We start from the raw sequence: 13,764 nt of genomic DNA, 5'->3' as shown, positions 1-13,764 counted from the left end.
ATGCTTTGTGAGCAGGTACTTGCAAGTTTCGCACCAGATTCAATCATTTCTAGTTTTCGTTCCATTTTATCTCATTCACATTTTCTGTTGTTCAGTATACCTTCCTTCTGAAGTGTTGCATTCTTGTATACATTCTCTGGAGACGATCAAATAATTTTTTATTCGTTGAACGAAGGCACTCGAGTTCTGACCGTAAGCTGGTTAATTTAGAGGTTATGTCTTCGATGTGGTTAGTGATTTGCTTCAGGTCACTGGACGTCGATGAGGGTTGAGACGTTTCTGGTTAAGGAATAAGGTTTCCCAGAACACAGCAGTCGGCGCAGAAGTACCAAAAATGCGCGAGAACTGGTAAAACTGCATCATTGATACGAACACAGCAGGTGTAGGACCAGTTGGAGCAACCATCGCGGCAAATCCAATTTACAGCTTCGTTGCTCGCTTTGCTCTTCTTGGAACGTTTCCTATGTTTTCCGACTGGTGGAGGATTTTCACTGCCGCAAGCGTTGCATACATCTTGTGACATATTAATATTAACGATAGCACTATAATTAAAGGCTTCTATAGTTACTTATTGCATATTACGATATCCACAACACAATCAATATTGAGGTTAGGCAACGAGCGCTAATACGCGGGTTAATACCGGCCGGACCGCAGATTTTTTAACGAAAAAACGTTACGTATTTCTTCTATTATATTGTTCATAATGCATCAATGGAAGACGACAAAAATAACTTGATTCACGAGCTACAACTTTCTGAGCGTAAATGTAAGGGCTAAAAAAAATTGAAACCTAAATGTAATTCATTTCACCTTAAAACATGAGTAGTAGTGTGCAAAAGCAGCTTTGCTGCCTTCGAAACGTTCTGCTTCACGGCTGGATACAGCTTCAGACGCCCATTATTGAGTGCAAAGATTGGTGTTAGTTCTCAGTTTGCTCGTTCATCAAAAATTAAGCAAAACACATCTGAAAAAAAATGCATTAGACTGGTTTAGGAATATTAATACAATATACCTTTCCTTTTCCACGCATGTTATTCATAACAGACAGTATTTGCACAACTAACTCTTTACAGAACTTCTGGCAACGTTTCCACCCTGCAGCTGAATGGCGACATGGTTAACCTAACAAGTTGAAACGAAACAGCTCCTCCCTAGCATGGGTCCCCGTTGCCACATCACGGCCATTCTTGTTGATCAGGTGTATTGTTTCGACCAACTCAAGGAATAGAGCGAACTGTCTCAGCCTGCCGACTGCCGAGTGTGCCGGCTGGCTGTGCGACTGTGTCACACTTGTGGTGTTTCACATCATTCTTTTTTTCGCATGCCGTCTCTTTTCTTCCCTCGCACACCGCGCATCCGCGCGGGTTACTTGGATGATTTGCTTGCACGAACCAACAAACAACAGCTCTCTGTCGGAACGACCTCCTTCATAGAAGCTGCACTCCTAGCATGCTGTGATGATTCGCGTGTTACGGATATTTTCGAGAATCGAGAAGGCCCCCTGAAAAATGTTCGTCGCTGCCAGTCGTTAATGGCGCCTTTTTCGGTGGTTCGGTTGATGTACCGTGGTTCGATCCCCTGCGGGCCTGGAACCCTGGTGCAAACTTTGGTAAAAGTACTACCACTGCGCGAAGTCTGAGTGTGGAACCGCGAAAGTTTGTGTCCCTCGTCGGTCTTAGTGACGACCGGGAATGTGAGATGTGACAGTCACTGTTGGGCACTGTTGCGTTTGCGAGTGACAGTCGCTAGTTTTGTTGGTTCGACTGCAAACCCCGTCCGTCAGTGGCCGTCCGGGAGCAAGCGCCTCCCTCACAGACTGTCGGCAAAAGGTGGTAACGTCAACGGAGAGACTTCGGACAGCGCTTGCTGCGTCGGTTTTGCGGCTTGTTTCGCGATAGTCAGTAAAATTTTGACATTCGAACAGGAGTGCAGCCCTACGGGGAGATCGAATGCTACGGGAGGGACTTTTACCGAACCTTCTATCGATTGCCAGACGGAAGTGGGCACACTCGGATGCCTTTTGTGCATCCCTGGATTCCTGTTAATAAGCAATCAATCACCGTCAATGCCGGTGATAATGTTTTCCCATCATGAGCGGCGGCCTTTCCCTGTTTGTTGATTGCACTCGATTATGACTCTTCGATTGACGATAATCATCGCCCGTTTCACACTGCCGTCGTCGTGTCGGATGACAAGCGAGAGATGATCGAATGCTTCAAATTGATACTCATCATCATTTGGCTTTAAAAGGTTTCCCGCTCCCGGCGGCTGCACTACACTGCTGCAGCATGATGGCACATGGAGAACATTGAATCCTGGCACAAGTGTGGATCCTTCTGGGCAGGCTGTCTCCCTCATGCGAGCCTAGAGCGACCCGTTGCGAGAAAATAAACGCACGGATAAAAAGTAAATGATACTATCAACGGCTGTCATTAAAATGTCATTACGCTCATCGCTCCGGCAATTTCCGTAGCCGTTGTATTTGTTGTAGAATGGATGTCAGCAAAAAGGGACTTTAACTTTAACCATTGCGGCGTGGCGCCTCCGTCCGTAGTGGCAACACGGCATATCCCGAATCCAATCACGTGCTCTTCTGGCCCATGCTGCGAAGAGGGTTCCATAATCGGTTTTGGTCCGTCCGTCCGTCGATTGGATTCGATCGAGTGTGCTTCGGTGAATGCTGCGCTCCTGACCATTTCGTACAGAAAACGGTGCACCAAAAACAAAATGAGCTAACAGTTTGAACAAACGGGACTGAACAAAGCGCTGGCTGGCTAGGCTAGCCGTCATCCGAAAAGTGCCCGGGACTGAATATCTGAACTGAACACATTGACTGGGTGGGTAGCGTTCTCTGTGCAAACTTGTCCGTTGCACTGAGAACGCCACTTGGTCGTTCGAAACCGAGAAGAGTTCTGACAGTACGTACGGGTACGGCCCGTAAGACAACCGGGACCGGCACCACCACCATACGGACACATTACGTTAGTTTTAGTTAAGAACCATAAAATAATTTCCGATATTCTTAGTGTACTTGTAAAAGTTTCGAACAGGAGCGCAGCAATGGCCGGCAGTGATCCGTCATCACAATGCAGTCACAGCAAGCGAGCAACGAAACAACAAACAACACGGACGGCGGTTTTGTCCCTCCCTAGCGCAGCCATGGTGATGGAGTTTCAAAATAGAACAGCATGGCATACTACGCGACTGACTGACTTGACTGACTGTTGCTCCGCGACGCGGCGGCTGTACAACATTGTTCGAATGGCACGGCAATAAATGAATAACACACCGACACGGGCGTTTCGTATCCGTCCCTATCTCCTCAGTCACACTGAATACCGTTTTGTGTTTCGAGCTATCTTTGTGCCCGTATAAATGCATCGTAAAACTTTTGCACATGAACGAAAGTAGCAGCGTGATTGTTTGGATGGATTTCTGTTCAATTTGGTTGTTATAAGGATATCGAAAAACTTACCGATGCGCCTCTGGTTTGTTAAAACCTGTAAAGAAAAGAAAAACAAAACATAGTTCCAATTAAATAAGTTACAAAGAACATTGATTTTAGAATTGCAATAAATAAAACAACCGTTACTGGGTCACTGGCGTGCCAGGGGCTGAGGGGTACGTACCCCACCTTCTGTTTATGCCTGATAAATCGCTTTTTCTAAAGCGTACGCACTGGACAATATTTTAAAATATATCAATAAAATATATTTCAAAAAATTTAAGCGCAAGCTGGAGACGAAATAACGAATAAAGTGTATTTAAAGCTTGCTTCAGATAGTATTGGAACAAAAACAACTGCGTGTATTTCAGTTATTTATAATTGAATTCAAGATCTTTTCTTACACAAATGTAGCATTTTCTTCATACTTTTAAGAAAAAATACGGATAAAATTATTCGTCATGGTTCGTCCATTGTTTTGGCTACCTCATTCCGCCAGGTCTTCATCTGATTGATGTCTTTGACAACTTTTCCCTTTGCCTTGAGTCTCCTCTTCATGATTGCCCGCTATTTCTCAATAGGGCGGAACTGGGTGCAATTGGATGGATTAAGGTCTTTCGGAACAAACTGGACCCCTTTCTCTGCATAACTGCATTCTTGAACGACTATGCTGTAGTAATGACACGGGATGATGGTGGGATCGACCGAACGGCAAAATTTTGGTTTTTGGAGACACTCCTTTTGGTACAGTTCCAACGTTAGTGTTTTATTTGTAACGAAAACTTTCGTTTTTCTGCCACAGCTGCAAATGCCCTGCCAAATCATAAATTTTCGTGCAAATTTATCGGCAAAAACAAATTTAAATTTGCTTGGAACATCCACCCGAGCCGTTGCCAAGTAAAATTTTTGACCTGGCATTTGCCCGAAGTCAGCCTTGACATAGGTTTCATCATCTCTTAATCAGAAGACACCCGTCGAACTTAGTTAGCACCCGGTCGTATAGCTTTCGAGCAAGGATTTTGGCCACACTATTCCAGTGTTTTTTGGTTCGGTTTGACTGTTTGCTAGCTCGATACGGCTTGATTCCTTCCCGGAGTCGAAATCTCTTCACGGTACTATGGGCTGGGCAGCAACGAATTTTCCGGCCAAATCACGGTCCGACCGATTGGGATTCCTCTTGATGGTCTTCAAAATCTTACCACGCAGTTTCCGGTCGACAGTTTCACTCCGATGATTAGCTTGAGGCTCGTCCGTATCGTCGTCAATGTTTCCTTATACCGTTTGATAACGCGCCATACGGTATTTCTGGGCAATTTCAGCTGTTTCGTTAGCCTAGATGCAGACCACAATGGATTTTCTAAATAACTGCGTACAATTTTTTCCCTTTTTTCGGCTTGTATATTGTTCGTTTACAAAATACAGTCGTTTTGCGGAACGTCAAAAATGCATAGGTGAAGTTAACAAAATTTCCGACACGTGGGCGCCAAGCACTTCCAAAACCGTCCACCGCCACAATATGAGCAAAAGTTTGCTCCAATTCTAAATGAAGCAAGCTTTAAAATGGGAGAAAACAGGGAAAACCAGACAAAAATTGAAGACACTAAACAGAAAAAGAGGGAAAATGGAAGAGAAAAGAAGGAAAAAAGACAAAAAAAAACGAGACGAAAAAATATGAGGATAAACTGGACAGAAAAGTAGAGAAAAGGGAACAAAAAAGAATGAAAAAAAGTTACAAACATTGAGATGCGAGAACAGAAAGCGAGGAAAATGGTTCTATATTTGACTGAAAACGGAAGGAAAACGGGATAAAACAAAAACAGATCGTGACAGAAAATGAAAAAAATCAAGATGTAATAAGAGGAAGAATGAAACATATGCAAGCAAAAAAAAACGAGAAAAGAGGACCCAAACGGACCTGGAAGTGAATGAACAAAAAAAACAAAAAAGAACAAAACAATAGGAAAGCAGGACTGAAGAAAGCGAGAACGGGACAGAAAAAAAGATGGCACAGAGAACAAAAAAAAAATGAAAAAATGAGACAGTAAAGAATGAAAAATGAGAGTAAAAAAAACAGCGAGAAAAAAGAAACCGAGAGGAATCGAAGAAGACAGAACGGAGGTCAAACGGGATATAAAAAGAAAAAGATAGGTCAAAATAAGCAATGGGACTGGTATGGGAAAATGGCATCCCAGGATCCCAGTTGGCCTTGATGTACGACGCAGGTCTAATAAGTCAGTCGTCGTATGTTCGAATCCCGTCGTTATTTCAGCGGAGCTAGGCAGTGTCGTCAATTGAAATTTGAAACAGCCACCAACTTCAACTGAAGCTTGCTTGAAACGTTCTGTTCAACAAATGAAATAAGTCGCTCGCTTCGCATGAAGCGAATGTGAGAGAAAGTCAGCTTCATTTATTTGTTTCGACGATGCCGGGCCCTGATTGTGACGTTCGGCTGTCACCGACGTGAAATGAGCAGGAGTGTTTGCCGGTTAGGCAGAGGCCTAGTGCCCCTAACATCCCCCGGCCTATAACGCGGGTCACAAGGCTTCTGGTGTCCAGCGTTATCCAACTTCTCCTCGCTTGAGTTGGTGTCCTCGATGCCCAACACAGCAATCTTCGTGGCAGGTCTTCGTAACACTCCGCTTCGAGTTTTTTTCGACGACAGCTTGTCTGACTCGTCCGTCGAGTCCCTTCGTAACAGACAATAGTTTTCCTCGTAACCACCCATTGCGCGTCGACTCGTCCACCTATCTTCTACCCATTCACTGCGACTGGCTATAGTAGGAAGATACTCCTTTACCCAGCGGTACCAGAATTCATCCACCAGACACGTCATTTGCCTCCAATTGCTCCTCGTCGGTTCTGCGAGTTCTACTAATAGCTGTGGTCGCTGGTGTTACTCCCTTTGAGCTTAGCTGGAGAAAGTGGTTGGGAGTCAGTGGTTCTTGCGCCTCATTATCCAATGGACCTTCCGCTTCAACAATCAAAAGCGTCACCAGGGCTTCCTCGTCAGGGTTTTTGGTGATCGATAGGCTGGCAAAAGCAGTTTTTATTGAACGGACTAACCGCTCCCATGATCCACCCATATGTGGCGCTGAGGGCAGATTGAAAATCCATTTTGTGTTGGCGTTAGTGAAAACTTCCGACAGCTGTTCGTTAATACGTTTTATCTGTTCCTCGAGTTCTCGGCTGGTGCCAACGAAATTCGTACCGTTGTCGCTCCGGATTTCCAGTGGGGACCACCTTCTTACCAGGAAGCGTCAAATAGCCTTCTTGCAGGAGTCCGTAGACAGTGAGTACACTATTTCTAGGTGCACTGCTCGTATGGTGAGACACGTGAACAATGCGACCCATCGTTTCATGAGTGAACGTCCCACCTTGGCTTGCATAGGGCATCAAGGCCGACGAACGAACTTCTTCACCTTGAATACATGCACTATCTCACCACCTTACGAAGCTGGGTGCGTAGAGACAGTATATGGAACCGCTGCCTTATCCCGTTGGTCACTGTCTCTGTATTTCGGTGAAGGCTTTGCTTCAAAAGGCATGAAACCAGCGGCACATAGTCGAGAATCCATACGAATCACTCCACGAACATCCATAAAAGGGAATAATTTGTAGATTCGGCTTGATTATTCGTTCTTTGCAGACAAACCTTGTCCAGCGACTGTTTTCAACAGTTTCTTCTTCCGGAAAAGCATATTCTTGCACGAGACTCCAAACCGTATCCTGAGCTTTATTCAGCTCGTCCTGCGTTAAATGGCCGCGTTGCAGGTGCTCTCTCTGTCGCTTTCGTCGCATGTTTCCTATTACTCGATGCACATATGCTAGTGCACGCCAAACTCGCTCGAATTTAGAGAAACGATTCCACTCGATCAACTCATCTTGCGATACGATGTGCTGCACTATACATGGTGTTAGTTCTTCTGGAGTTTCCTCGGTTGCGTATTGTTGTGGCCCAGAGGCTTCGAGCTTTCGCAAAAACTTTGGACCGGTAAACCAGGGGCTATCTGGGAGCAGGTTTGGTCCTTGCCCCATTTCCACTCCTCAGCGTTGGATTTGGACAGGAGCTCCCCAATTCTACAATCAACAAACTGTTGGTAGCGTCGATGGTCGGACATGATCCATGCAAGAACTGTTTTCGAGTCGGTCCAGAAAACTCTCCTTCTGATCGGCAAACTGTGGCACAACATCAACGTTTTCGTAAGTCTGTAAACGATGATTACAGCCTGATGGAGCTCTAGCTGAGGAACAGAGAGTGATTTTAACGGTGAGACCTTCGACTACGCTCCCACCAGTGCAGTGCAAAACTCGCCATGAATCTTGATGTGAAAGCAGCCTATGCAGGCGTAAGCCGTTTCGCTGGCGTCAACGAAGATATGCAGTTGCAAATCTTTGATCTCATGCTTCAACTGCTCTTGGGTAGCGATTGATCCTGAGCGTTCAAGTTCTTCATGTATTGCGCTGAGCACGGCGAGGACGCTGAACCAAACGTTGCTACGTCCATGATAAAGATCCGAGGCTTCTAGTTCGGATTATCCCGCATGAGGAAACGCTAAGTGTTACGATCCGCTGATCGTGTCTTCACCTGGTGGAACATTTCTTGCAGATCACACAGCACTGTCGGAAGCAGTACAAGATCTGGTCCCTTCAGCAGCATACTATTCAGCAAAATCCTGTCGCCCTTAGCTGCAGCATCCCACACAAGCCGAATCTTTTTCGACTTCTTCAGATTTTGCAGAACACTCAGGGGTAGATACCAAACACTATGTGGATCCACTGATTCTAGTTCCTCTCGTGTCGCTTCGTGGATGTATCCTTTCTGCTGACGTTTGACGTCAGACGTTTTGTTCATTAGCAGGACTCGCTTCCAGTCGTCTCTCAAAGCACTGCAGCCTGCGAACTGCCACTCCGTAGCTATCAGGAAAGCTCCATCGACTCTCATGGTCGTACGTTCGAGAATTAATTTGGCCCGCTTTTCGTCAGCTATCAGCTGAGACCCCTACATTCTCCACTTCTTTGATGCGTCATATGCGGCCTAGAGACGTCCGTGTTTAACTGGCCGCACTGTCTTCTTTGCACTCGTCGTTATTACAGCAAAGCTAGGCATTGTCGGCTCGCTGGTCTGCCCGCCACATTCGTTGAAGTTCGACCAGGATTCTTAAAATTTCGCTGCCTCACGCTCTGCTTCAACTTTTAGGCAAACAAAGACCACATGCTCGGCTGTTTCTTCAACAACGCCACACTTCGGACAGAAGGACGACCTTATCTCCTAGAGCAGCTCTCGATTCTCCTGGTAGTTTCTCAAGATCCTGCATAAATAGTCAGGGACACTCATTCTGTGGAGTGCTACAGCGATGGCCGCGCCAATTATTGCATTGCATTGTATCGGTTTCCTCTACACTTCTGTTCGGATGCCTTATTCTCAGCTCTTTCGATCACTGCAGCAAATAGCATCCACTGTAGATCTCCCTTTACGAAATCCGAACGGTCTCTCTGAGAGCCCATGACCACCCTCCAAACATACCGTCAAACTGTTAAAAATGATCCTCTCCAGTAATTTTCTTGGTTTTTCCAACTGGCAGATGGGTCTATACGATGATGGATCTCCTGGAGGTTTATCCCTCTGGGAGCTGGTCTTCGGTTAGACATTTCTGCAATACTGTCCTGAACATGAGTACACTTGCACTGCCACCTGTAGGGTCACATTGAGGATTCCATTTGGTCCAGGTGCTTTCTTCACTTTTAATTTTTTTTACAGTTGCTATTAGTTCATCGTTGGGCACCTGTCTGTGCTCGACGTCGTCGCCTTCCATTCCGCCATACTTTTTCATGGCTTTTAACTACTCGGGACACCTTTTAGTTGGTACCATTAGACCACTGAACGCAGTGCTATTGCGCTTTCGCTTAACCAAACATGATTTATATGTTGTTGTACCATATTCGGGAATACCCTTTGGATTAATTTTTCATTAGAATGATGGGCGATACTATACAATGATGCCGGTGATGCTATTAAACCAGTATTATTGTCGACCGGTATTTTACCATTTCTTAAGTCCAATAATACATTGGCAAACTGATCTACTGACAAATCGCTTTCTCTATTTTCTGAATCCACTAAGATGCTCAAAAAAGGTACATTATAAAATCAACGGTTACTAACTTCGCAGCACTGCCAAATAATCTCTGATTTCCTCGCAGACCTTGCAAAGTTCTGCTTGCCTTTAGAAGCATCAAAAAATAGAATTTCTCCATTATCTGCTTTAACAGTTTGCATAATCGAACTGCACAAATAGGCATTTTGTGTTTTCACAATTTAATTTTGGAAGATTTGATTGATACAGATGGGCTTAGTTCATTACAATCAAACCGTAGTTCTCGCAGCAATTCTCTGTTTAAAAGCATCTTGCGCTTAGCGATCTGGTGATTGGTATCAATCCTTGTTGTGGTAGCTGCCCCTCATTAGTGGCTCCTTATTAGTGATCGCTAAACAAGTGTTTTAGATCAAAATCAATGCTTCATTATACATTTGAACAGTAATGGATAATCCTGGATTCAAAGATGAACAATGCGTTCGATGTAATATATCATTTGTCATGAAATCCAGAGTTTTTCCACAACTCAGGTGAGTTTGATGGAAAATTTAAATGACATTTTGAATGGTACGTAGAAATTATTATTCCTAACAGTATCGCATTTGACGTGAATGAGCTGTGATTGATGCGTCAACATTTCACACGGCACGTCACACACAGTTAACGATCAATTGTGCATCAGCAACAATCAAAAATAGAAACCTTTTACATGATTGGGCCGGATGTACTGTACAAACTCGTTTTAAAGCATCAGTTAAGAACCCATTTGGCTGACCTTCAACATATTCAACTAGTTTTCCTTACCGGGACGACGAAGCTGTGCAGACATTTGCTACTTACGAGGTTTTCCTTGTATGCGACGTTCAAACAATTAACGGTTAATGTTGTATGCGGTGATTGAGCTGCTCTTTGAACTGCATTGTCAGTAGTAAAACTAAACACATTCACTACTTTCGACCATTTCGTTGGATACCCTTCATGCATTGAGAATGAAAGAATCCGCCATATAATATCGTTGCTACCGGTGTAGCACCCCATTTGCTCTTGGGTGATATAATGTTTTCTGTTTCCAGCAACTGATTGAATTATAATACTTAACATTTATGGGTGCTTTATAAGTTATAAACAATAGAGGAGAATATGGAACAATCCAACGATTATCAGCTTCAATATCTCGTCTCGATCGAAACCAACACTCTTGGGAAACGCTTAAAACATTTTCCATCATCACTGTGGATCATATTTTTTGTGACAACTTCATGTAATTCTGAGTCGATTTCTTCGATCTGGATTTCGGCATAAAATATATTATCGATTTCATCCGGCCTAATTTTCTGAATTATGCAAATCAAAATGTGCGCATGGCGTAATCCTCTTTTCTGCCATCCCACAGAATACATCCAAGCATGTTTCTCTCCAAATGCTTGATATTGTACAATAAAACTCATACGTGATTACAATTTTTGTTTGAAGACACGCCGTTATATCATCAGGGTCTATTGGCGATTAACCGTTAAAGAAATGTTCTTTGATTTCAGTCCATTTTTGAGGTGCGCGCATACGACATTGTATCCTGAGCATATTTATGAAAAAGTTTCCGATCTTCCTTTTCCCGTACCATCAAACACGTAAAAGTTTATTGCGCTGATCTTCTCATTTATTTCTTCACCTGTGAATTAAAAAATTTAAATAAAAACAGCTTAGTTACCTGAGCATTGAAAATGTTTTAGTTACCATTCAATGGGTTTATTCACTTTAATATTCAAGTGGTGAACGTCTTTTCCTCGCCGAAACAATATGGATCGTAAGCGATGAGCCTGTCGAGCTATTAAATAAATATTGATTGAAACGAATAAAAAACCGTTATCGAGAACGGTCCCAAAACTGTGACGCGTGTAACACATCATCACACATCACAGCACCGTCAGCCGGGCCGGGACACAATCTTTTGTAGTACAACTGTGTGCCAGTGCAACAAAATGGCGTGTTTTGTTGTAAATCGCACGTAGAGAGGCGGCGAACATACACGGTCGCAACAGTATTCAACTGCCGTCGGTCCGTTCGTCGTTCTCGTTCGTATGTTAAAGGCGCTTTCCTTCGCACCACAGCAGCACCCACCCACTGAACGAAACGAACGACCGACGGTTCATTTTGTTATTACTCTTCCTATCCGGAGCGTGCCTGGTAGCTGAAAATAGGAGGTAGAGCTACCATGACAACAGCTCGACCAGGAGCTAGCACCTGGTAGTACCAGCGAACCAAAACCATCGTTGCCAGCGTAATCAACATATTTACGCTACATCACTTTTGTCATAATGTATTGAATTAAAAATAAATAAATGTATTAGACATTTGCGTTTCACTAACATGAAACGTAAATTTCGACAACAAAACGAGAGTTAAAGTTTAGTCAATTTAAGTTCGAACAATACAAACAAGTATGTTTTCGTAGTTTTAACTAGCAACTCTGCCTCAAGCACAACCAGCCCATGCGTAGCTCGACATCAGCTCCTGGCGCTTCTGGCCGCCTGTGATGCGTATTATCGATTGCTCTCATTGATGTCTCGTGATTTTGATGTGCGCTTTTTTATTATCGAAAATTGTACGGTCTTTTACAATCGCGGTGTGCAAAACCAGTATCACACATTGACAATGTTATTTTTTTTTTCGAAAATAACCTACGATCATTAAAATTAATGATTTTTTTTTCGCTTTCCACCTTCTCGTAACAGATTCCAAAAGGCCTGCATCAAATACGGCGTCGCGGATGTGGACCTGTTCCAGACGACCGATTTGTGGGACAAGAAGAACATTGCCCTCGTTACGACGACCATCTTTGCCGTAGGTAGAGCGGTAAGTTTCCTACGTCAGTCAGCTTTTGCTGTGCTAGCTGCTAGCTAGCTTAGCAATCACTAGCATAACCGAACCGACGTTCGCCGCCTCGAGCGGGCGGTGGATGGGAAAATTACGCACACCAGTAGGCCGTTAAACTGACGGTTCTACAATTCAAAAACCAAGTGATGTGGTCTGGTTATGAAATCATTTACTGATTTCGCTCCGCTCGCTTTCCGTCACCTTGCCAAAGGAAGGCGGAAAGTCGAATGACTGATGGTTTTTTGTGTGCGTCCTTTCAAAACAATAACACTAAACAAAAGCAAAATGCAGGTGGCGCTGGTGGGAAAATTCTAATCGGCGGTTTTCCTCCACTTGCAGTGCTATCGTCATCCCGAGTTCCGTGGCCCCTATCTCGGTCCGCGTCCGTCGGAGGAAAATCGACGTGAGTTCACCGAGGAACAGCTGCGGGCCGGCGAGGGTCTGATCGGCCTGCAGGCCGGATCGAACAAGGGAGCCACCCAGGCCGGGCTGAACTTTGGAGCCACGCGAAAAATTTTGCTCGGCAAGTAAAGTAAACATCAAAGCAGGCCAACTACACCAACCTTTTATTTTTATCGCCACGTAGTTCGAGCATGTGGTCGTGAGTTAAAACCACGTGGCCCCGAAAGAACGACAGAGCAACTTCGGTAAATTATTTATTTATTAAACACACGCTTACTTTGTTTTGTCTTTTTCAAGATTATTTTTACCAATGTTGGGTAAGCTTCCGTGCAGCGAAAGTATTATTCAAAATGTATTTTATTGAAAACTTGTTTTCTAACCCCACTTGGATTTAGGTATAGTAATTTGGATCGAAATAAAATATATCTTGTCTAACGTAGTGATGTTTATACGCAAACAAAGATAGTTGGTTTTGAAGAAAGGTCCTGATTTTTTGCGGAGATTCCACCTTTTTAGACTCCCACGCAAAAATTATTAGCGTGATTTGTAGTAGTAACATCCTTCTTTACTGATGCATTTCATCTTCGATGTTTTGATTTCTAATTCGAATATACTGCCGCTGGAAGCATATCTGTCCCATGTTACACAACACGAAAATGAGAAAATCGCACTCAAAGTTAAAAAACTGTTTTTTTTTAAACTGTCTTTAATTTTTTTCGAGTTTTTCTAGTATAAACACCATGTTTTTGATTCATATTATAAAAATCTATACCTATAAAAATGGATTTCTGTCTGTCTGTCCCTATCTTCCTTGTAGAATCGAAAACTACTGAACCGATCGAAGTGAAAATTTGCATGTAGGGGATTCTGGTGCCAGGGAAGGTTCTTTTGATGGTTAGAGATCCCTCCCCCCACTAAGAGGGAGGGCTCCCATACAATTGAAAC

General features: G+C 43.8%; 1 protein-coding gene across 1 annotated transcript in view; it reads left to right on the top strand.

Moving 5' to 3' along the window:
* The window catches only part of LOC128732436 (muscle-specific protein 20-like), a 30,317-nt gene extending 17,122 nt beyond the window's left edge, over window positions 1-13,195 (top strand). The window contains exons 3-4 of the mRNA XM_053825686.1: window positions 12,276-12,396; window positions 12,757-13,195. Coding sequence (XP_053681661.1) covers window positions 12,276-12,396; window positions 12,757-12,948 — 313 coding nt within the window. The 3' untranslated portion in view covers window positions 12,949-13,195. The remainder of the gene's footprint in view (window positions 1-12,275; window positions 12,397-12,756) is intronic.
* Window positions 13,196-13,764: the final 569 nt, after the last annotated feature.

This window comes from Sabethes cyaneus, chromosome 1, assembly GCF_943734655.1.
Source record: "Sabethes cyaneus chromosome 1, idSabCyanKW18_F2, whole genome shotgun sequence".
In the NCBI taxonomy this organism is placed as follows: Eukaryota; Metazoa; Arthropoda; class Insecta; order Diptera; family Culicidae; genus Sabethes; species Sabethes cyaneus.
Note: the sequence above shows the minus strand (reverse complement) of the source record. Positions and strands in the feature narration are given on the sequence as shown.